The following is a 22,544-nucleotide window of genomic DNA, read 5'->3' on the forward strand; positions in this document are numbered from 1 at the left end:
CCGGCATGATGGTGGGGGCTTTGAAGCAGGTGGGGACAACACCCTGATTCAAGGAGGTGTTAAAGATATCAGTGAAGACATCTGTGAGTTCAGCAGCACAGTCCCTCAGAACACAACCAGGTATGTTATCTGGGCCCAGGGCTTTTCGTGTGTTGATCCTGTCGAGAGATCCTTTCACGCTGTCCCTGGTCAGTGTCAGCACTTGGTCACCAGGAGGGGGTGGAGTCTTGTGAGCACGAGTCCTGTTGTGTGCCTCAAAGCGAGCAAAGAAGTCATTTAGCAGAGAGGTGGCACTGTCGTAGGTCTGTGGTGAGAGTTTATAGTCCGTAGTGGTCTGAATACCATGCCACAGACTCCTGGTGTCACTGCTGTCACTGAAGCGGTGGTCAATCTTACTGTAGTACTACGCCCTCTTGGCCTCCCTGGTGCCATGGGACAGATTGGCCCTGGCTGTGCTCAGGCCCTCCTCACGTTAACGGTGGTCCTGGGCCACTATGGCATTGTCTCGGGCCACCACCTACGTATGGATGCTGGACTGCTCGGGCCCGTAAAAATTTCTAGCGCCAGTTTGAACATCATATATCTTTGTAGTGTATTCAATTAAATATAGGTTGAACATGATTTGCAAATCAGCGCCATGGTGGACGACTGGTGAGAGCGTCTGCCTCACAGTTCTGGGGTCCGAGGTTCAATCCCTGACCCCACCAGTGTGGAGTTTGCATGTTCTCCCAGTGCCTGTGTGAGTGTTCTCCAGACAGTCCGGTTTCCTCCCACATCCCAAAAACATGCATGGTAGGTTGATTGAAGACTCTACATTGCCCGTAGGTGTGAATGTGAGCACGTATGGTTGTTTGTTTATATGTGCCCTGCGATTGGCTGGCAACCAGTTCCGGGTGTACCCCGCCTCCTGCCCGATGATAGCTGGGATTGGCTCCAGCACCCCCGCGACCCTGGTGAAAATAAGCGGCTCAGAAAATGGATGATTTGCAAATCATTGTATTCTGTTTTTATTTGTTTAACACAACATCCTAACTTCATTGGAATTGGGATTGTATCAACAAAAATGGTTATGTACCGTATTTTCACGGCCGTAAAGGCACACCGTGTTAAAAGGCACAGTCTCAGTTACGGGGTCTATTTATGTATTTAACACATACATAAGGCGCACCGTATTATTGGGCGCAGGCATGGTAAAACATACGCTAGCTTAAAACATGCGGTAGCATGCATCCACGCTAAAACAATGTTTTTAAAAAGGCAGCGGGAGCAAAACTGAGTTTGGCTGTACTTTATTGAAGTATTTAACAATGTACTCACATGATTTTTTTGGATCAATCCTCACCCACAAATCCATCAAAGTCGTCATGTTCTGTATCCGAAATGAACAGCTGGGCAAGTTCTTAATCAAACACGCCAGGTTCGAGTCAGTCTCGTTGCCGTGCGGCTGCTCAGAAATGATGCCAGCTTTTACGAAAGCTCGAACAACAGTGCAAGCAGACACGTTAGCCCAACCATCCACAATCCATTTATAAATTGTGGCGCAACTCGCCCGGCGCTGCCTCCTAGTCTAAGTAAAGCTGTGTTCGCCATCTGTCATCCATCTCTCCCACGATGCTTGCTACTTCGCTTTGACCGCCCTGTTCACACCGATGTCCGGTGGTTGTAGTTTATTATTACATTACTCGAGTTGGTCTTCCAACTCGGGCCACCTCGCCTTGCTTCCGCGTTTTATTTTTATTTTTTGTCCGCAGAAACTCAGCTTCGTCTTCTTGACTTGGCGAAGCTCGTTTTCCTGCTCTCTCCACTTGCGAACCATGGATTCGTTGATCTTGAATTCTGCGGCTGCTCGATTCCCATGTTCCTTCGCGTAACTTATAGCTTGCAGTTTAAACTGCTTCGTAAAGCGTGTCTCTTCGTAGGTGCAGTTTTCGACTGTGGTCAAGCCAGCCTCCAGTCTTAAAGTAGCATTCTAGCCAGCCACCCCTAATTTTGTTCATACTAGGCATGACGGTACTCGGTTGCCAACTCGCGGCGAAAGCAACAAATAAAAGCTTCCCAATATTACGGACGTCAGTGCTCTGCGGTTAAGGAATGCAACCAGCAAAGTTAATTAGAATCTTGAGATACATTAAAAAATGTAGTTTATTTGATATCTTAGGAAAAATAAATGGTAAATGGACTACACTTCTTCTTCTTTTCCTTTCGGCTTCATTTCTGCCACATCTTCATTTCTGCCACCTCCAGCTCTGCTCCCTGTTGTCTCTTCAGTGCCACTGTCTCTAATCCGTACATCATAGCTGGCCTCAGCACTGTTTTATAAACTTCATCCAATAAACCCTTCATCCTAGCAGAGACTCTTCTGTCACATAGCACACCTGACACCTTCCTCCAACCGTTCCAACCTGCTTGGACCCGTTTCTTCACATCCTGACCACAGTCACCATTGCTCTGGACGGTTGACCCCAAGTATTTCAAGTCCTCCACCCTTGCTATCTCTTCTCCCTGTAGCCTCACTCTTCCCCCACCACCCTTCTCATTCATGCACATATATTCTGTTTTACTTCAGCTAATCTGCATTCCTCTTCTTTCCATTGCATGCCTCCATCTTTCTAACTGTTCCTCCAGCTGCTCCCTGCTTTCACTGCAGATCACAATGTCATCTGCAAACGTCATGGTCCACGGGGATTCCAGTCTAACCTCATCTGTCAGCCTATCCATCACCACTGCAAACAGGAAGGGGCTCAGGGCTGATCCCTGATGCAGTCCCACCTCCACCTTAAATTCGTCTGTCACACCTACAGCACACCTCACCGCTGTTCTGCTGCCCTTGTACATGTCCTGTATTATTCTAACATACTTCTCTGCCACTCCAGACGTCCACATGCAGTACCACAGTTCCTCTCTGGGTACTCTGTCATAGGCTTTCTCTAGAAATACAAAGACACAATGTAGCTCCTTCTGACCTTCTCTTTACTTTTCCATCAACATCCTCAAGGCAAATAATGCATCTGTGGTACTCTTTCTAGGCATGAAACCACACTGTTGCTCGCAAATACTCACTTCTGTCCTGAGTCTAGCCTCCACTACTCTTTCCCATAACTTCACTGTGTGGCTCAACAGCTTTATTCCTCTACATTTGCCACAGCTCTGCACATCACCCTTGTTCTTAAAAATGGACACCAGCACACCTTTCCTCCATTCTGCAGGCATCTTCTCACACGCGTGAATTCTATTGAACAAGCTGGTCAAAAACTCCACAGCCACCTCTCCGAGATGCTTCCATACCTCCACAGGAATGTCATCAGGACCAACTGCCTTTCCATTTTCCATCCTCTTTAATGCCTTTGTAACTTCCCCCTTACTAATCATTGCCACTTCCTGGTCCACCACACTTGCCTCTTCAACTCTCCCTTCTCTATCATTTTCCTCATTCATCACCTCCTCGAAGTATTTTTTCCATCTAGCTAGCACACTACTGGGACCAGTCAACATATTTCCATCTCTATCCTTAATCACCCTAACCTGCTGCACATCCTTCCCATCTCTATCCCTCTGTCTGGCCAGCCTGTATAGATCATTTTCTCCTTCTTTAGTGTCTAACCTGGCATACATGTCATCATATGCCTCTTGTTTTGCCTTTGCCACCTCTACCTTTGCCCTGTGTCGCATCTCAATGTTTTCCTTTCGCCTGTCCTCGGTCCTCTCAGTGTCCCACTTCTTCTTAGCTAACCGTGTGTCCCACTTCTTCTTAGCCAGAGTTCCTCAAGGCTCTGGATGTTGTAGGGCTGTCCTGGTTAACACACCTGCAACATCGTGTGGACATCATAGAATCCTCTGGATTGGCAGACTGTGGTGGTGGTCTTTTTAAAAAGGGGGACTGGAGGGTGTGTTCCAACTACAAGGGATCACAATCCTCAGCCTCCCTGGTAAGGTCTATTCAGGGGTGCTGGAGAGGAAGGTCCGTAGTCAAGTATAATCTCAGATTCAGGAGGAGCAGTGTGGTTTTCGTCCTGGCCGTGGAACAGTGGACCAGCTCTACACCCTTGGCAGGGTCCTCGAGGGTGCATGGGAGTTCGCCCACCAGTCTACATGTGTTTTGTGGACTTGGAGAAGGCGTTCGACCGTGTCCCTCGGGGAGTCCTGTGGAGGGTGCTTCAGGAGTATGGGGTACCGAACCCCCTGATACGGGCTGTTCGGTCCCTGTACGACCGGAGTCAGAGTTTGGTCCGCATATCCGGCAGTAAGTCCGACTCGTTTCTGGTGAGGGTTGGACTCCGCCAAGGCTGCCCTTTGTCCCCGATTCTGTTTGTAACTTCATGGACAGAATTTCTAGGCGTAGAGGGGTCCGGTTTGGTGGCCTCAGTATTGCATCTCTGCTTTTTGCAGATGATGTGGTTCTGTTGGCTTCATCAAGCCGTGATCTCCAACTCTCACTGGAGCAGTTCGCAGCTGAGTCTGAAGCGGCTGGGATGAGAATCAGCACCTCCAAATCTGAAACCATGGTCTTCAGTCGAAAAAGGGTGGCGTGCCATCTCCAGTTCGGGGATGAGATCCTCCCCCAAGTGGAGGAGTTCAAGTATCTTGGGGTCTTGTTCACGAGTGACGGAAGAATGGAAGGGGAGGTTGACGGGCGGATCGGTGCAGCATCTGCAGTGATGCGGACTTTGTATCGATCCGTTGTGGTAAAGAAGGAGCTTGGCCGAAAGGCGAAGCTCTCGATTTACCGGTCGATCTACGTTCCCATCTCCACCTATGGTAACGAGCTGTGGGTCGTGACCGAAAGATCCCAGATACAAGCGGCCAAAATTAGATTCGTCCGCAGGGTTTCCGGGCTCTCCCTTAGCGATAGGGTGAGAAGCTCGGCCATCCGGGAGGATCTCAGAGTAGAGCCGCTGCTCCTCCACATCAAGAGGAGCCAGATGTGGCGGCTGGGGCATCTGATTCGGATGCCTCCCGGACGCCTCCCTGGTGAGGTGTTCCGGGCACTCCGGTTTCCTCCCACATCCCAAAAACATGCATGGTTGGTGAATTGACAACTCTAAATTGCCTGTAGGTGTGAATGTGAGTGCGAATGCTTGTTTGTTTGTATGTGCCCTGCAATTGGCTGGCAACCAATTCAGGGTGTACCCCGCCTCCTGCCCGATGATAGCTGGGATAGGCTCCAGCACGCCCGCGACCCTAGTGAGGAGAAGTGGCTCAGAAAATGGATGGATGGATGGAAACCTAAACTTTATGCATAAATTATCCAATCTAATAGATGAGCAGTGTTGTTTGTTTGCAAAATAGAGTGCTGAATTTAAATTTTAATCTGATTTAATAGACTTGCTTTTTTTTTTTTTTTTTTTTTATTTACGTTTGAAAACACAATAGGGAAAGGCTAATTAATCTGTAGACAGATATTTTTGATGATGGCACATAAATATCACGCTTTGATTCAGCCGAACTGCATCCGCCATTACAAGGTTGATGCAATAAATACATTAAAATAACAAATATTGAAGCCCTAATTTATTATTGATTATGAATATAGTGTAATCAGAATCATCTTTATTTTCCAAGTATGTCCAAAAAACACACAAGGAATTTGTCTCCGGTCGTTGGAGCCGCTCTCGTCCGACAACTTTTCAATTGTCAATTGACAGAGAACACTTTAGAGACATAAAGACATTGACAAAAAAAAACAGTCACTGAGCAGTAAAGGGTTGCTAGTTATCTGGTAATGCCGATACATTTTTCTTTTTAATCAAAACATTGTCATTGTACAGCATACATTTTTTATTTTATTTTTATCATGTTACATAATACACTGTAATAATTGTCCCGCGGTAAGTTTCTTGACAACATTTTTAAAATATGGAAAGTTAGACAAATTTGGACATTGTTTTGCAAGTGAATTTCTATAGGTTGACAGCTCTGCTACTTCAAGTTCATCCAGTGAGATCAGTGGGTGGGAAAAAAATGAGCACCAACCAACAAACCTCATGTGGAACGTTGAGAACCACACCAAAATTGCATTGCAAAATTGCACCCCTGTAAATAATGTAACATACAGTGGTGTGCATGCACGCTTAAAATATTAAAAGTGCAACAGATTAGATTTTATTAGTACATATTTGCATACCACCAAGCATTTTTTTCTTTTTATGGGGAGGGAGCGCAGCGGTTGACGGGCCTTCAGTAAGTGTTGTCACTCACGAACAACTCGTTCAAACTAACGTATGAGGGAAAACGTAGCTTCTGAATGGAATCACTGAATAGACTGGTTCGTTCCTTTCTCAGTTTACTTGACATCAGTTACGAGCCTGTAGCGCACAACAAAGTTCCCTGCAAACGGCGCCACTCGCAGACGGCCATGGTGACTGATTGCATGCACGGTCCCCAGATGAGGCGACGGGATCTGTCGTGCGTCACGGTCTTGCTGCACAGCAGCTAGAACAGTCTGTCCAAATTTGTTTTTATGTGAAACTGGACTGTGGTGCAAAAAATATTGGGGACCACTGCCCTGGAGAACTGCGCCAAATTAGCTGATTGCTCGGTCCCATACTGCAAGTCCTGGGCAATGCTTGCTTGAATGTTTGAGACCTTTTGATAGAAACACCCCTACCCCCGCCCGATCATTTTCGTCCTGGCAGTGTGGGTTGACACAACCACGGTCCTACCCCTTTTACTATAAATAAAAAATAAATAACATGAACATTTTGTCACTGGATTATAAAATAAGTATATATAAGTACAGGTTAGGGCTGGACAACATTTTGTTGAAGCATTGTCATCGCAAAGACGAAGGAGTGGTGGAAAGCGGTTTTACGCAGAACGATAAGAGGAAAGCACAGAGCCTAGAATTGAATGTGGGGACTTTGATGTTGGGACTATGACAGGAAAATCTCAGGAGTTGGTTGATATGATGATGAGGAGAAAGGTTGATATATTGTGTGTCCAGGAGACCAGGTGGAAAGGCAGTTAGGCTTGAAGTTTATGGGCAGGGTCGAAATTATTTTACCATGGTGTAGATGGGAAGAGAAATGGAGTCGGGGTTATTTTAAAAGAAGAGTTAGCTAAGAATGTCTTGGAGGTGAAAAGAGTACCAGATCGAGTGATGAGGCTGAAAGTTTAAATTGAGGGTGTTATGTATAATGTGATTCGCGGCTATGCCACACAAGATAGCATGTGACGTACAGGTGAAAGAGAAATTCCGGAAGGAGCGAGACGAAGTAGTTCTGAGCATCCCATACAGAGAGAGAGTCGTAATTGGTGCAGATTGTAATGGGCATGTTGGTGAAGGAAATAAAGGTGATGAAGAAGTGATGGGTAAGTACAGCATCCAGGAAAGGAACTTGGAGGGACAGATGGTGGTAGACTTTGCAAAAAGGATGCAAAGGGCTGTAGTGAACACTTTTTTTCCCAGAAGAGGCGGGAACATAGGGTGACCTACAAGAGCGGAGGTAGAAGCACGCAGGTGGATTACATCTTGTGCAGACGATGTAATCAGAAGGAGGTTACTGACTGTAAGGTTGTGGTAGGGGAGAATGTGGCCAGACTGCATAGGATGGTGGTGTGTAAGATGACTCTGGTGGTGGGGAGGAAAATTAGGAAGACAAAGGCAGAGAAGAGAACCATGTGGTGGATAGCTGAGACAGGACGGAGATTAGGAAGCCTAAGGCAGAGCAGAGAACCAGCTGGTAGAAGTTGAGAAAGGAAGAGTTCTGTGCTGCTTTTCGGGAAGAGCTCAGACAGGCTCTCGGTGGACAGGAGGAGTTTCCAGAAGACTGGACCACTACAGCCAAGGTGATCAGAGAGACAGGCAGGAGAGCACTTGGTTTATCTTCTGGCAGGAAAGGAGAGAAGGAGACTTGGTGGTGGAATCTCAAAGTACAGGAAATCATACAAGGAATAAGGTTAGCTAAGAAGAAGTGGGACACTGAGAGGACTGAGGAGATGCGACACAGGGCCAAGGTAGAGGTGGCAAAGGCATAACGAGGCATATGATGACATGTATGCCAGGTTGGACACTCAAGAAGGAGAAAAGGATCGATACAGGTTGGCCAGACGGGGATAGAGATGGGAAGGCTGTGCAGCAGGTTGGGGTGATTTAGGATAGAGATGGAAATGTGTTGACTGGTGCCAGTAGTATGCTGGATATATGGAAAGAATACTTTGAGGAGTTGATGAATGAGGAAAATGAGAGAAGGAAGAGTCGAGGAGCCAAGTGTGGTGGACCGCGAAGTGGCAATGATTCGTAAAGGGAAGTTAGGCATTGAAAGAGAATGAAAAATGGAAAAGCAGGTGGTCCTGATGACATACCTGTGGAGGTATGGAAGCATGTAGGAGAGGTGGAGTTTTTGACCAGCTTGTTCAACAGAATTCTAGCGGGTGAGAAGATGCCTGAGGAATGGAGGAAAAGTGTGCTTGTGCCCATTTTTAAAATTCGCTTTCACAAAAAGGTCGTTTTCTCAGTTTTTTTTCTTCAGAAAGATTTTGCTGAAACTAGCCTATATTTGACTGCTGATTACTAAAGAACGGTATTAGCGAGAGACACGTTTTTTTGTGATAAAAGAAGAGAGTCTCATCTTTATTTTGGTGGTTTTGGTGTTTACATAGTCATAGTACACAATATTCTGTGGGGCTTGACAAATGAGTGAAATTGCACGAAAATGCCTGGCAGTCTGGGGGTTCCTTCCTCAGGGAACGGCTGGCAGTGAATGTGTTAAACAAAAAAATATTTTTATTGCTTTATTTTTTCAGAAAGTAAGTACAAATTAGGACATATGTCTACAAGTTGACATAGGTTCATCCAATGAGTTCTGTGGGTCAAAAAAATGAACACCAAGCAACTGAGCTGGTCGTCATTGAGAACCAGACCAAAATTATGTTGCACCCATGGTCATGTTATATACAGTGCCACCAGAAAATATTAACTTCACATTTTTTACATGTTGCAATGTTAGACTTATTCTAAAGCTGAATTGAATATAGTTCCCCCCCCCAAAAAAAAATCTACATAAAATATCCCATAATGACAAAGTAAAAATATTTTCAGATGTTTGTGAATATTTATAAAAAATTGTGTCAAGGCACAAATCTGGGGAAGGATACAAAAGAATTTCAGCAGTATTGAAGGTCCCGAAAAGCACTGTGGTCACGATTATTCGGAAATGGAAGAAGTTTGGAACCAATCGGGAACCTTCCTAGAGCTGACCGTCTGACCAAGCTGAGTAACCAGGGAAGAAGGTGAGCAAGAACCCTCGGGGTCACTAAGACGGTGCTCCAGTGTTCCTTTGCAGAAGGTCAACCATTGCTAACGCACTCCTTCAATCAGGCCTTTGTGGTAGAGTGGCCAAATGGAATCCACTTCTCACTAAAAGCCACATGGCAGCCCGCTTGGAGTTTGCCAAAAGGCATCTTAAGGAGTCTCAGACCTGCAGAAACCAAATTCTCTGGTCCGATGAAACCATCCATCCATCCATTATCTGACCCACTTATCCTCACAAGGGTCGTGGGAGCGCTGGAGCCTATCCCAGCTATCGTCAGGCAGGAGGCGGGATACACCCTGAACCGGTTGCCGGCCAATCGCAGGGCACATAGAAACAAACAACCACTCACATTCACACCTATAGGCAATTTAGAGTCTTCAATTAACCTACCATGCATGTTTTTGGGATGTGGGGGGAAACCGGAGTGCCCGGAGAAAGCCCACGCAGGCACGGGGAGAACATGCAAACTCCACACAGGAATGATTTAAACTCCACACGGTGATTGAAACCCGGTCCTCAGAACTGTGAGGCAGACGCTCTAACCAGTCACCCACCGTGCCGCCCCGACGAAACCAAAATAGAAATTTTTGGCCTGAAATGCGTCATATCTGGAGAAGAAGAGGCAATGCTCCTTACCTGGCTAACACCATCCCTACTGTGAAGCATGGTGGTGGCAGCATCATGTGGGGCTGTTTGTCTGCTGCAGGAACTGGGCGACTTGACCGCATAAAGCATATATGTCAAACTCAGGCCCGGGAGCCAAATTTGGCTCACGCTGTCATTATATTTGGCCCGCAAGACCATATCAAATGTGTATTAGAGATGGCCTGCCAGTATATCACATGCGCCACTAATATTACTAATCCCCGAATTGTTGGGCTATCGGTCTAGACCGGCGAGCTCCCCTTCCCTTTGTGTTGCAGATTTTTATTGAAGGACATTCTTATTTTTGAGGGTTGTTTTGTTGTTGGCCTTTGAAAAAAGATTTACATCAAAAAGAAAGGTAGTTGGAGATAGATAAATAGAAGATGGAGAGAGAAGAATTCATGTTATCAATTTAAATACAAAACAAACAACAAATGCCACTGATGTCTTTTATCGCAAATTTGATTTCTCGTGTTTGTAATATTAAAGTTACTTTATTCCAGATTCAGTGTTTAAAAAAAAAAAATAAAAAAAATAAGTGTTGTCATATGAGAAACTTTAACGCTACATTTTTGCAGAAAAGGGAAACCTGCACATTGCAGTGATTTTTCATTAAATATTGAGTTTGGCCCCCGACGTTGTCCCAATTTTTAATTTTGGCCCACCGTGAATTTGAGTTTGACACCTATGGCATAGAGGGTAAGATGACAGCTGCCAAATATAGAGAAATTCTTCGAGAACTTGCTCTGGAACTCAGACTAGGGCGTCGATTCACCTTCCAACACGACAATGACCCAAAGCACACACTGAATGTCCTTGAGTGGCCCAGCCAGAGCCGGGACTTGAATCCAATCAAACATCTCTGGAAAGACCTAAAAATGGCTGTCCACCGACGTTGCCCATCCAACCTGACTGACCTTGAGAGGATCTCCAGAGAAGAATGGGAGAAAATGCCCTAAAACAGGTGTGCCAAGCTCATATAGACCCAGGAAGACTTGAGGCTGGGCTGTGATTGCTGCCAAAGAAAGGTGCTTCAACAAAATATTCATTATATTGTGGATACTTATGTACCTATTATTTTAAAATGTTTATGTTTTCAATAAATTTGCACAACTGTCTGGAAATGTTTTGACTTTATCATGATGGGATATTTTATGTAGATTTTTTTAAAACAGAAAACTATACTCAAATCCACTTTAGAATAAGATTGGAACAGCAAAATATCGAAAAAGTGAAGGGGTGTGAATAGTTTCTGGTGGCACTGTATATTATTAATTTATTCATTCATTTTCCGAACCGCTTATCCTCATTAATTAAAAAAAATATTGTAACTCACCAACTTCAGAAAAATAAACAAAAACAGAAAATGCCTCATAATTTGGAACACAGTGTACCAATACACGATGATATTTAACCTATGCTAACGCTTTATCTTTGTTTGAATGACATTTGAATTCGTATTACCTCCAAAAGTTGGAATATCAGTTGAGAATTGCGCTAGAAACTAATCCCTTCCGCCCAAAACCGGGCAAAGTGCGGCCCACATCCAAAATCAAACAAAAATATGTCATACTTTTAATTTGAAACTGCTGCTTTTATTTGGATGTGAACGCGAGCAAGAGCAATGACTTGTCTCAGTGTTGCCTTCACTTTTTCTTTTTTTTTTTTTATCACTGTTGATCATAACATTTTAATGAGTGCTTATAATCCTGTTTAACATGTGTATCGCTAAATTGTAACATCTACCAAGTTGCAGGTTAATGAAACAATTTGTTGCTTAACATTCAATTGATATGGAACACAATTGAGGTTTATGTTACGTTGGCATGGCCCTTGACAATCATTTCAGTTTCTCACATGGCCTCTTTGGAAAATAATTGTCCTACCCTGGTTTCACCAAGCCACTTGACTACGCAACTATCATTCTCACTCGCAAAGTTGACAGTTTTTTTTTTTTTTTAAAGACATAAAGAACTCAGGCAAGTATGTCATAATGTTCAACAAAGTTGACAAGTTCATAATTAAACCTGGCATATTTGATTTTGTTCACACTTTACAGTGGCCTGATGTGCAAAGTCAGTGCAGGCAATGATGTTGCTTGTCTGACCACAAATCACATGGCGGCCTTGGCAAAGTTGGAACCCAGGTTGGTTCCGCTGGTGCTGGCTTTCCGGTATTGGGCAAGGGTGAGTACACAAATGACGAAAGAAGTTAAAATATCATAAATCTACATTACTGGACTTCTTCGAATCCTTGACTATGTCAATTGAGTTATTACGTTGACAGACTACTGCTATTCTTCACGTAACAGTCTTGCAATTGTAGTTGAAAAGCTGTCAAATGTTACAGAACGTCCGTATTTTGTTATAGAAATGACCGTAACGCTGATTGTTCCAGATATTGGAAAAAGAAAAACAGTACAAATTTAATAAAATAAAAAAACTGTCGTCCATATTTAAACCATCCAATCCAATCTATCAGCAATGTTATTTGTTTGTTTGCAAAAATAGAGTGCTGAGTTTAAATTAAGGCTTTTGAGATCTGATTCATCAAATTTATACTTTTATTTATATATATATATATATATATATATATATATACACATGCAACTATTTTTTGTTTAGTTTTTGCGACAGTTGAAATCATAATTAGGCTAATTAATCCATAGACTCAGATGTTTTTGACAATGGCACGTTGAAATGTCATATTCAGTGCCACCAGAAAGTATTCACACTCCTTCACTTTTTAAACATTTTGCTGTTACAGACCTATTCTAAAGATGATTTTGAGTATAGTTTTCTTTTTAAAAAAAATCTCCATAAAATATCCCATAATGACAAAGTAAAAACATATTTTCAGACAGACACATTTATTAAAAATGTAAACATAATAGGTACATTCAGAAGCTGAATTGTATTTATTTTTTTCCTGACTAAATATATTTCCAAAGGTGCTATTGACATGAAAATGTCACCAGAGGTTGGGAACACAAGTAATCCATACGTACAAAGAAAGTAGAACAAATAAGCTCAGAAATGAAGTTTTGTGTAATAATGTGAAATGGCACAGTCGTGATGGGCACGGCAGATCTTTTGAGTGTACTGAATCATGCGAATCGGTTCATTAAAAAGATTCGTTCACTGAATCATTCAGTTCTTTTTCACAAAATCATTCAAGTGCTTCCTCATTCAGTTAATGATCCATCCCTGAGGTTCACGCTCGCCAAAAACACATTTATTATGACTTTACATTTATTTTAAATGCGTGCATGTTTTCATGTGCTTGACTGACTCAACATTAGCCGTTAGCTTGAAGCTGCTAATGAAAGCTATCGCCGCAAGGGCGTCAGTTCTTCAGTTTTCAGTACACCAGTTCACTGAACGAATCACTCACTTCACTTTCGTCCCTCCCTCCGTCTGCACGGCGCCGCCTGACGCTGGCTGCTCATTGGTCATTCGCCGAAGTGAGTGACAATGCTGGCGAATCGCAAATCACATGGCAGTACATTTAATGAAGTCCTGCCCCAGACTGTAAACTGGCTGCTCATTGGTCATTCGCCGAAGATTTAGAAGTGAGTGACAGAAGGCTTCAACAGTTCCGTTTCCGCTCCCAGCCGACAGCCATTTTTCCAGAGATGCTTGATTGGATTCAAGTCCGGGCTCTGGCTGGGCCACTCAAGGACATTCAGAGGCTGCACCTGAAGCCACTCCTTTGTTATCTTGGCTGTGTGCATTGGGTCATTGTCGTGTTGGAAAGTGAATCGATGCCCTAGTATGAGTTCCAGAGCACTCTGGAGCAAGTTCTCCTGAAAGAGTTTTTCTATATTTGGCAGCTGTCATCTTACCCTTTATGCGGACTAGTCGCCCAGTTCCTGCAGCAGAAAAACAGCCCCACAGCATGATGTGCCACCACCATGCTTCACAGTATGCATGGTGTTAGCCATGTGATGAACAGTGCCGCTTCTTCTCCAGATATGACGCTTGCAATTCAGGCCAAAAAGTTCTATTTTGGTTTCATCAGACCAGATAATTTTGTTTCTGCAGGTCTGAGAATTCTTAAGATGGCTTTTGGCAATATCCAAGCGGGCTGCCATGTACCTTTTAGTGAGAAGTGGCTTCCGTCTGGCCACTCCACCATAAAGGCCTGATTGGGGGCGTGCGTTAGCAATGGTTGACTTTCTGGATGGTTCTCATGTCCCTGCAAAGGAACACTGGAGCACCGTCTTAGTGACCCAAGGGTTCTTGTTCACCTCTCTGACCAAGGCCCTTCTTACCCCGGTTACTCAGCTTGGTCAGACGGCCAGCTCTAGGAAGGGTCCTGGTGGTTCCAAACTTCTTCCATTTCCGAATAATCGTGACCACAGTGCTTTACGGGACCTTCAATGCTGCTGAAATTCTTTTGTATCCTTCGGCAGATTTGTGCCTTTACACAATCCGGTCTCAGAGGTCTGGAGACAATTCCTTAGACTTCATTACTTGCTTTCTGCTCTGATATGCACTGCCAGCTATTAGACCTTATCTAGACAGGTGTGTGCCATTCCAAATGATGTTCAATCAACTGAATTTACCACAGGTGGACTCCATTCAAGTTCTTGAAGCATCTCAAGGATGATCAGTGGAAACCAGATGCACCTGAGCATAAGTTTGAGTGTCATAGCAAAAGGTGTGAATACTTTTGTTTGATTGTTTACATTTTTTATAAATTTACACAAATGTCTGCAAATATGTTTTTACTTTGTCATTATGGGATGTTTTACGTAGAGCTTATTTAAAACTATCCTAAAATCAGCTTGAGGATAACTCTGTAACAAAGCAAAATGTGGAATAGTTTCTGGTGGCACTATACTTTGATTCAGGATGCAACTGTGTCCACCATTTCAAGGTTGATGCAATAAATACATTAAAATTTTAAAAAATGACAAAAAAAAAATATTGAAGCCATCATTTATAAACGATTATGATTATAGAGTAATGATTACGTTGTGCAAGTGAACCTATGCAAATGTTTTAGTTACATCCTATTACATAATGTGTGTGTGTGTGTGTATATATATATATATATATATATATATATATATATATATATATATATATATATGCAATAATTGTCCTGTGGTAATGTTATTGACAAAATATGAAAAATATGCAAATTCAGACAATTTCGGACAAATTGTTCTGGAAGTGAATATTTTTAAGATGGCAGCTCTGCCATTGACTTTAAGTAGATCATATTAATTTGGTCATGTACCACCAGACTGTCCTTTGATCCCTTGAAATGTGGTATATACACCTAAAGTATTAATATTATGCTGCCCGAAAAGTAAACCGTGCTTTGTCATTTATCTGCAGCTGTGTCACATTGACTGTCAGGCTGAGGGTGGAGTCCCCTCATATTCCTTCGCTCTCATGGTCATCTTCTTCTTGCAGCAGAGGAACGAGCCAATTCTCCCCGTCTACTTTGGCCACTGGGTACGTGTTGTAAAGCCTAACATACACCCACTACGGTCCCGTTGCTTATAGCGATAACGGAACTGTTTTGATTTTCAGGTCTTTAGATTTCAGTAAATATTTATGATGCACCAAGTCACTTTAATGGTGGAAAAAATGGTGGGAAAAAAATGGTTAATCTTGGTCTCACTTTTTATTTCCCCCAAACCTGGCATTTGACCAGGAGTGTGTAGACTTTTATAGCCACTGTATATCTGTAAAGAAAAAAGGTATTCTTTTTTTTTTTTTTTTTTTTTTTTTTTTTTTTGCGTGTGAAAGTGGGTCAAAATTAATGCTCGAAAAAAAAAAAGTTTGTTTGGAATCAGGAAAAAAAAAAGCAAATTCTAGAAGGGGGGGAAAAATGTACCTTGTTTTGAATAATGTCATCACAAATTGATCAAAATTAGAAAACTGTTTTTTATTAAAACAATCTTGAGTTTATTTTAAGGCCATCTCGGCCAGCGCTAATGTATAATATATTGGTGCTTGACTTTATTTTTATTTTGTTTGGTCGTTTTTCAGATTGACGGCTTTGATGTGAAACGTGTGGACGAGTATCATCTGACAGCAATCCAGTCAGACATGTATGTGCAATGGGAGCACAGACCTTCTCGCACCACGGATGGGCAGGGAGAGAATCGAAACGAGGCTAAGGGGGAAGGCAGATCAAAACCAGAACGCAGTAAACCTGATAAAGCTCAGTTTTCACACGGCTTGGTGAGTCTCATTTGAACAGACCAATTGTGGTGGCCTGTCACAATAACAATTTTTTAAAAACGATATATTGTCCCAAAAGCTTTCACGATGAACAATATTGTTTTTTTTTTCAATACCACTGAAATCCTGAAAAATTAAGGCCTTTTAAATCAGTATCATAATATTTATTTTGAATTATTGCGGCTCATGACACAGCTGTCCAAATCTCTCACTGAGTGATCCGTGCATCGGCTCACGTTAAACAATGACAATTTATCGAGTCCACTAAAAACGTCGTGCCCATTTTATTCTTGAAAGAGAGGTCGTTATGGTAGTTATCGTGACAGGCCTTAATTTGAAGTTAAGTTTTTGTTCACTGATTTTAGCCAGTTTTTAACTTTTTCAATTGACCTTTTTAAAGGCCCGGCTGACTTTTGAATTGTGTAAAAACGTCTCACTGGGACAGTTATGGTTGGAACTCATGCGTTTCTACACACTTGAGTTTGCATTGGAAGAGTACATTATCAGCATCCGTTTAAGAGCGCTTGTCTCTCGGGAAATGAAGAACTGGCCTCGTCGCCGTCTTGCTATCGAAGGTAAGTCCATATATTAGCATGTTGATCCTCATAACTGTCTGGACAAAAGAAAAAACTGACTGAAGTCTGTTTCTTTCACTAAGATCCATTTGCTTTGAAGAGAAATGTTGCACGAAGCTTGAACAGCCAAATGGTGTTTGAGTATATACAGGAGCGGTTCCGCACAGCTTATAAATACTTTGCCTGCCCACAGAGAAAAGGGAGGATGCAGCAGAAAAGCAAGATGGCTGGCAAGCGAGGCTCTAAGTTGTTACAAGTAGAGAAGGCGGCCGTATCAAAGTGTGCTAGCAAGATAGAGACTACGTTAACAAAGTTAACAGATGAGAAAATTCAGTTGCTGTTCCGACAATCACAGGATCATGGTGAAAGTGTGACTGACCATAAAGAGCAGTCTATAAAGGAGGATGAGAAGACACTTGATGGCAACCTCATGGAAATGTCCCTCAGGGAAGAGAACAAAGCCTCTGAACACTTGAACACAATGCCTGCTCTTTCTATCAATGGGTTACTTGACGAAGAAGTAAATGATGAGGACAAGTGTTACTCTGAAAACGAAGGGATCACAACATCAGAAGAGCTTCACTATATCTTTGATAAGATGATATTCACTGGCGGGAAGGTAATATATTGACCTTTTTGCATGGTTGTCCCACTATGAGCATTTGTAACCATTCACAAATTGCAGCGTGTTTGTGTTTTTTTCGCGATGTAAATTGTCCACTGTCTACATTTCTTTTTAGCCTCCAAATGTTGTGTGCAGTATTTGCAAACGAGATGGTCACCGAAAAGACGAATGTCCAGATGACTTTAAGAAGATCGAGTTGAAACCCCTGCCTCCAATGAACACCCATTTCATAGAGATCCTGAATCGTCTTTGCAAACTGTGCCACTGTATGTATTTGCAGGTTTTCGTCTTTTTGTTGCTGTGGTGTCCTAATGTGATTTCATTTACACCCACGGATAAAAGCGTCGGTCCCTTTCTGTTCATAAATGAAAAACCCACAGTGGTCACAGGAATAACTGGAATCGAACACAAGTAATATCCATCCGTCCATTTTCTGGACCGCTTATCCTCACAAGGGTCGCGGGCGTGCCTATCCCAGCTATCTTCGGCGAGAGGCGGGGTACACCTTGAAGTGGTCGCGAGCCAATTGCAGGGCACATATACACAAACAACCTTTCACACCGACGGACAATTTCGAGTCTACATTTATCGTGCGTGTTTTTGGGATGTAGGAGGAAACCGGATTGCCTGGAGAAAACCCACGCAGGCACGGGGAGAGCACAGGCGAGGCCGGGATTTGAACCCTGGTCCTCACAACTGTGAGGCAGCTGTGCTAACCAGTTGTTCACCGTGCCGCCTCATAAAAGTAATCCTAAAAATCAACCAGCGAAAATCAGACTTTGCTTTTGAATTGTGGTTCAACGGAATTGTTTTGAAAAAAACAAACTCATGAAAAGAGGCATGGACAGAAAATTGATGGGACCCTTAATATTTTGCTGCACACACTTTTGAGGGAATCACGGCAATCAAACAATTTCTGTGACTTCCAATGAGACTTCAGTACCTCTCAGCAGGTATTTTGGCCCACTCTTCATGAGCAAAGTGCGCTAGATCGCGTGTTTCAGCTTCTTCCGCAGGTGTGCAATAGAATTTAGATCAGGGCTCATCGAAGGCCGCTTCAGAATAGTCCATTGTTTTGCTTTGAGCCATTCTTAAGTGTTTTTAGCTGTGTGTTTTGGATTATTATCCGATTGCAAGACCTTTGACCTACGACTTGAGGCCAAGCTTTCTGACGCTGGGAAGCACGTTTCTCGCGCACCTTGATAGTCTTGAGATTTCATTGTACCCTACACAGATTCATTCCACCATGTGTCAGCTGTAGCAATACAGCCCCAGAACACGACAGAGCCTCCTTCATGTTTCCCAGGAGCAACAGTGTTCTTGTATTGGTATGCTTAATTTTTGCGTCCGTGAACATAGGGCTAATGTGCCTTGCCAAAAAAGTTCCGTTTTGTCTCGATGGCCATAGGACATTCTCCCAGAAGGTTTTTGGTGTGTCGACATGCAGTTTGACAAATTCCAGTCTCGCTTTTTTATGATTGACTTTCACCCAGGCTGTCCTCCTTGGTCGTCTCCCAATTAAGTCCACTTTGGCTCGAACGACGGCGGATGGTGCGATCAGACACTGATGTAACAAGGAGCTCACCTTAAATTTCTTTGGAGGTTGTTCTGGGCTCTTGTGTTACCATTTATATTATCCGGCTCTTCTGTTTGTCGCCACGTCCAGGGAGGTTGGCTAGAGTCCTGTGGAGCTTAAATTAAATTTCACCAAACACCATAGTAATTACTTGTGACCCATTAAAGAGGCACATGTGATGCTAATGAGAGAAAAGAACTTGTTTGAACATGTCCCTATGGTCAAAATATTTTCAGTCATTTCTAAGGTACCATCATTTTTGTTCATTTTGAATTTCATCAATTTTGCCCATGTGTGCAAATTACTGTGTGCTCAATGGCCTGATAAGAAATGAAGAGCACACACCAAATTTTCCCCCTCTGCGTAACTCTTGGTCAAATAAATGAAGACTGTGAGACAAAAGATCGTTTCAGCTTTAATTTACAGGTATTCAACATCTGCATTTGATCGACCACTTTGAACCCTGCAAACATTTTATGAGATCAAAAGTATTGGAACGTGTGGCTTCCAGGTGTGTTTTTATTACCGAGCTGCGTCAGATTGTATTGATTAGTCAATCAAATCTCTGTTCTCAGTTTCAGCTTTATGTTTTTAGCCCGTTCAGAATACATTTACAGTTAAAAGGTGTCACCAACATAATGCAGAGAGCTGTTTATGGGAGTAAAACAAGTAATTCTAAAGCTGAGATGAGGCGATTGCACAAACATTGTTTTGTCTTATTCACATTAGTGTAGTATTGAAGTCTTTCTGTTCCACTACTTTTGTTCATTAAGTTGTGTTAGATGCAGATGTAAATCCTTGTAAATAAATTGTGAAATTTTTGATCTTTTGTCTCATTTTTTTTAATCAAACCCAAATGCTTTTCAGTGTCCAGCAAAAGTAAAGAATTGTTCCAATAATAATTTTAATATATCCTTTCACCCCCCAATTCTCAGGAAAACGGCACATTTTTTTTAAAATTCAACATCGTATCATTAAAAAGAGTAAGCTATTTTCAAAACTTCATCAAAAAATTAACAGCCCTACGTGATGACTTCAATACATACATAGATAGATAGATAAATCCAATAGATTTGTGTGCAAAAATATGATATTGACCAAATTTGGGCTGAGGAAGTTTCTGTGCGATAGCAACAATTTCGACCTTGCACAGCATTATTATAACCATTTGCACATCGAAAGACGGATTCGTGACAAAACTGAAGCTGTCTCAGACTGTTCGTGACTGTGATGACCAGGTAATCTTGTCTAGGTTGTACTTGTTCTTCACCCCATTACTCTGTTTAGGATAGGCAGTCGAGAAGTTGGATTGATTTCCCAGAATTTCAAGTTTTGAACCAGATGCAATATGATGTTGCTTGTTTTCAGTACACTGAGCAATATTGTAGTATTGGAAATACATCTTAAATAAATGGACACCTGACCATTGTAAAGTCTATCCTTATTACTCACTCACAAGGGTGACGGATGTTCTCCTCTCATGTAGATGAACTAGCACCCACGCATGCTGAGCAGCAGAAGCGAGAGCAAATCCTGGCCAGTCTGGAGAGGTTCATAAGGAAGGAGTACAACGGTGAGTCGTAAACACGACATGCATCAAACAAACAAAAAAATATTCATGCTCGCCTGGCTGAAGGGCTGTGTTTAATATTTTGCTTACCTTTTATTCGACTAGTTACCAGACGGAGTCAAACTATTATAAATACAACTTGAATTTTTCACTCGTTATATTGCAGCTATTTGCTCAAAAACATTTTCTTCCCCCCCACGTCCCCCCATTAATGTACACACAGCCACCCGATATGGACAGAAAAAAAAGGAATTGTTGAAATCTTTGCAGATTTATTAAAAAAGAAACACTAAAATATCACACAGCCATAAGTATTCAGACCCTTTGCTCAGTATTTAGTAGAAGCACCGTTTTGAGCGAATACAGCCATGAGTCTTCTCAGAATCAGAATCATCTTTATTTGCCAAGTATATCCAAAAAACACACAAGGAATTTGTCTCCGGTTATTGGAGCCGCTCGAGTACGACAACAGACAGTCAATTGACAGAGAACACTTTGGAGACAGAAAGACGTTGACAAAAAAAAACAGTCACTGAGCAGTAAAGGGTTGCTAGTTATCTGCTAATGCCGGTACATTTATTTATTTATTTTGACAATTGTGCAAAAAGATGCAGAGTCCTCGAGCACTTCGAATGACTAATATTACAATAGTCCGGTGCAATAACCGTTGTGCAAAGCGCGCAGAGACTTCAAGCGATACGATAGTCTGGGACAATGTTTGATTGTGTAAATGTTGCAGATACTCCTCAGTCAGTGTGCGAATGGAGCAGATGCTACTCTGGCATGAGTGGCCAGTATTGGTCAACAACAGATATGCAAATAGTGCAGCGTGGCGAGACTACTACAGTGAGTGCACGTAATACATAATTGGCCCGACAGAAATGTGACAGCGAACTCAAGTCAAAAAGACAAAAAATTGCCAGCAGGTTGCAATGGAATTGTAGGTTAGGTGTTTAAGAAGTTCATTGCAAGAGGGAAGCAGCTGTCGGAATGTCTGCTAGTTCTAGTTTGCATTGATGGGTAGCGCCTCCCAAAGGGAAGGAGCTGGAAGAGCTGGTAACCGGGATGCGGAGGGTCCGAGAGGATTTTGCACGCTCTTGTCTTAGTTCTGGCAGCGTGCAAGTCCTCAAGGGATGGTCGGGGGGTACCGACAATCCTTCCAGCAGTTTTGATTGTCCGTTGCAGTCGGAGTTTGTCCTTTTTTGTAGCAGCACCAAACCAGACTGTGATGGAAGAACACAGGACTGATTCGATGACCGCTGTGTGGAACTGCCTCAGCAGCTCCTGTGGGAGGCCGTGCTTTCTCAGAAGCCGCAGGAAGTACATCCTCTGCTGGGCCTTTTTGAGGACGGAGTTGATGTAGATCGCCCACTTCAGGTCCTGAGAGACTGTAATTCCCAGGAACTTGAAGGTCTCGACGGTTGACACAAGGCAGCTGGACAACCTGAGGGGCAGCTGTGGCGAAGAATGCCTCCTGAAGTCCACCATCATCTCTACAGTCTTGAGCGTGTTCTGTCACGAGGACACAATCTTGGGGCGCCCCAGTGCTGATGCTGCGTGTGGATGAGTTGGCCTCACCTGCTGTGTCCTGCCCGTCAGAAAGCTGTAAATCCACTGGCAGATGGCAGGTGAGACGCTGAGCTGGAGAAGGCTGGAGTTCAGGGATGATGGTGTTGAACGCTGAGCTGAGTCCACAAACAGGATCCTCGCGTAGGTCCCTGCACTGTCGAGGTGTTCTCGGATGAAGTGCAGTCCCATGTTGACTGCATCATCCGCAGACCTGTTTGCTCGGTATGCAAACTACAGGGGGTGCAGCTTGTGACGCTCTTGAGGTGGTCCGGCATGAGATTTTCAAAGGACTTTATGACCACAGATGCCAAGGGGACGGGCCTGTAGTCATTTAGACCCGACATTGCAGGTTTCTTGGGGACTGGAATGATGGTGGAGCGTTTGAAACAGGATGGTACTTTGCACAGTTCCAGAGATCTGTTGAAGGTCTGAGTGAAGACTGGAGCGAGCTGGTCCGCGCAGACTTTGAGGCGGGATGGGGACACAAGGTCCGAAGATGGTTTGAAGATGCGTCTCACATCCAGTTTTTG

General features: G+C 43.2%; 1 protein-coding gene across 8 annotated transcripts in view; it reads left to right on the forward strand.

Annotated features, from left to right (window-relative positions):
• The window catches only part of tut4 (terminal uridylyl transferase 4), a 96,410-nt gene that overhangs the window by 30,169 nt on the left and 43,697 nt on the right, over positions 1-22,544 (forward strand). For all 8 annotated transcript variants that reach the window (XM_061684734.1, XM_061684736.1, XM_061684739.1 and 5 more), the window contains 7 exons: positions 11,956-12,082; positions 15,245-15,364; positions 15,905-16,099; positions 16,500-16,674; positions 16,758-17,293; positions 17,415-17,565; positions 20,362-20,448. In XM_061684734.1, coding sequence (XP_061540718.1) covers positions 11,956-12,082; positions 15,245-15,364; positions 15,905-16,099; positions 16,500-16,674; positions 16,758-17,293; positions 17,415-17,565; positions 20,362-20,448 — 1,391 coding nt within the window. The remainder of the gene's footprint in view (positions 1-11,955; positions 12,083-15,244; positions 15,365-15,904; positions 16,100-16,499; positions 16,675-16,757; positions 17,294-17,414; positions 17,566-20,361; positions 20,449-22,544) is intronic.

Source organism: Phycodurus eques, chromosome 8 (assembly GCF_024500275.1).
Source record: "Phycodurus eques isolate BA_2022a chromosome 8, UOR_Pequ_1.1, whole genome shotgun sequence".
Taxonomy (NCBI): Eukaryota; Metazoa; Chordata; class Actinopteri; order Syngnathiformes; family Syngnathidae; genus Phycodurus; species Phycodurus eques.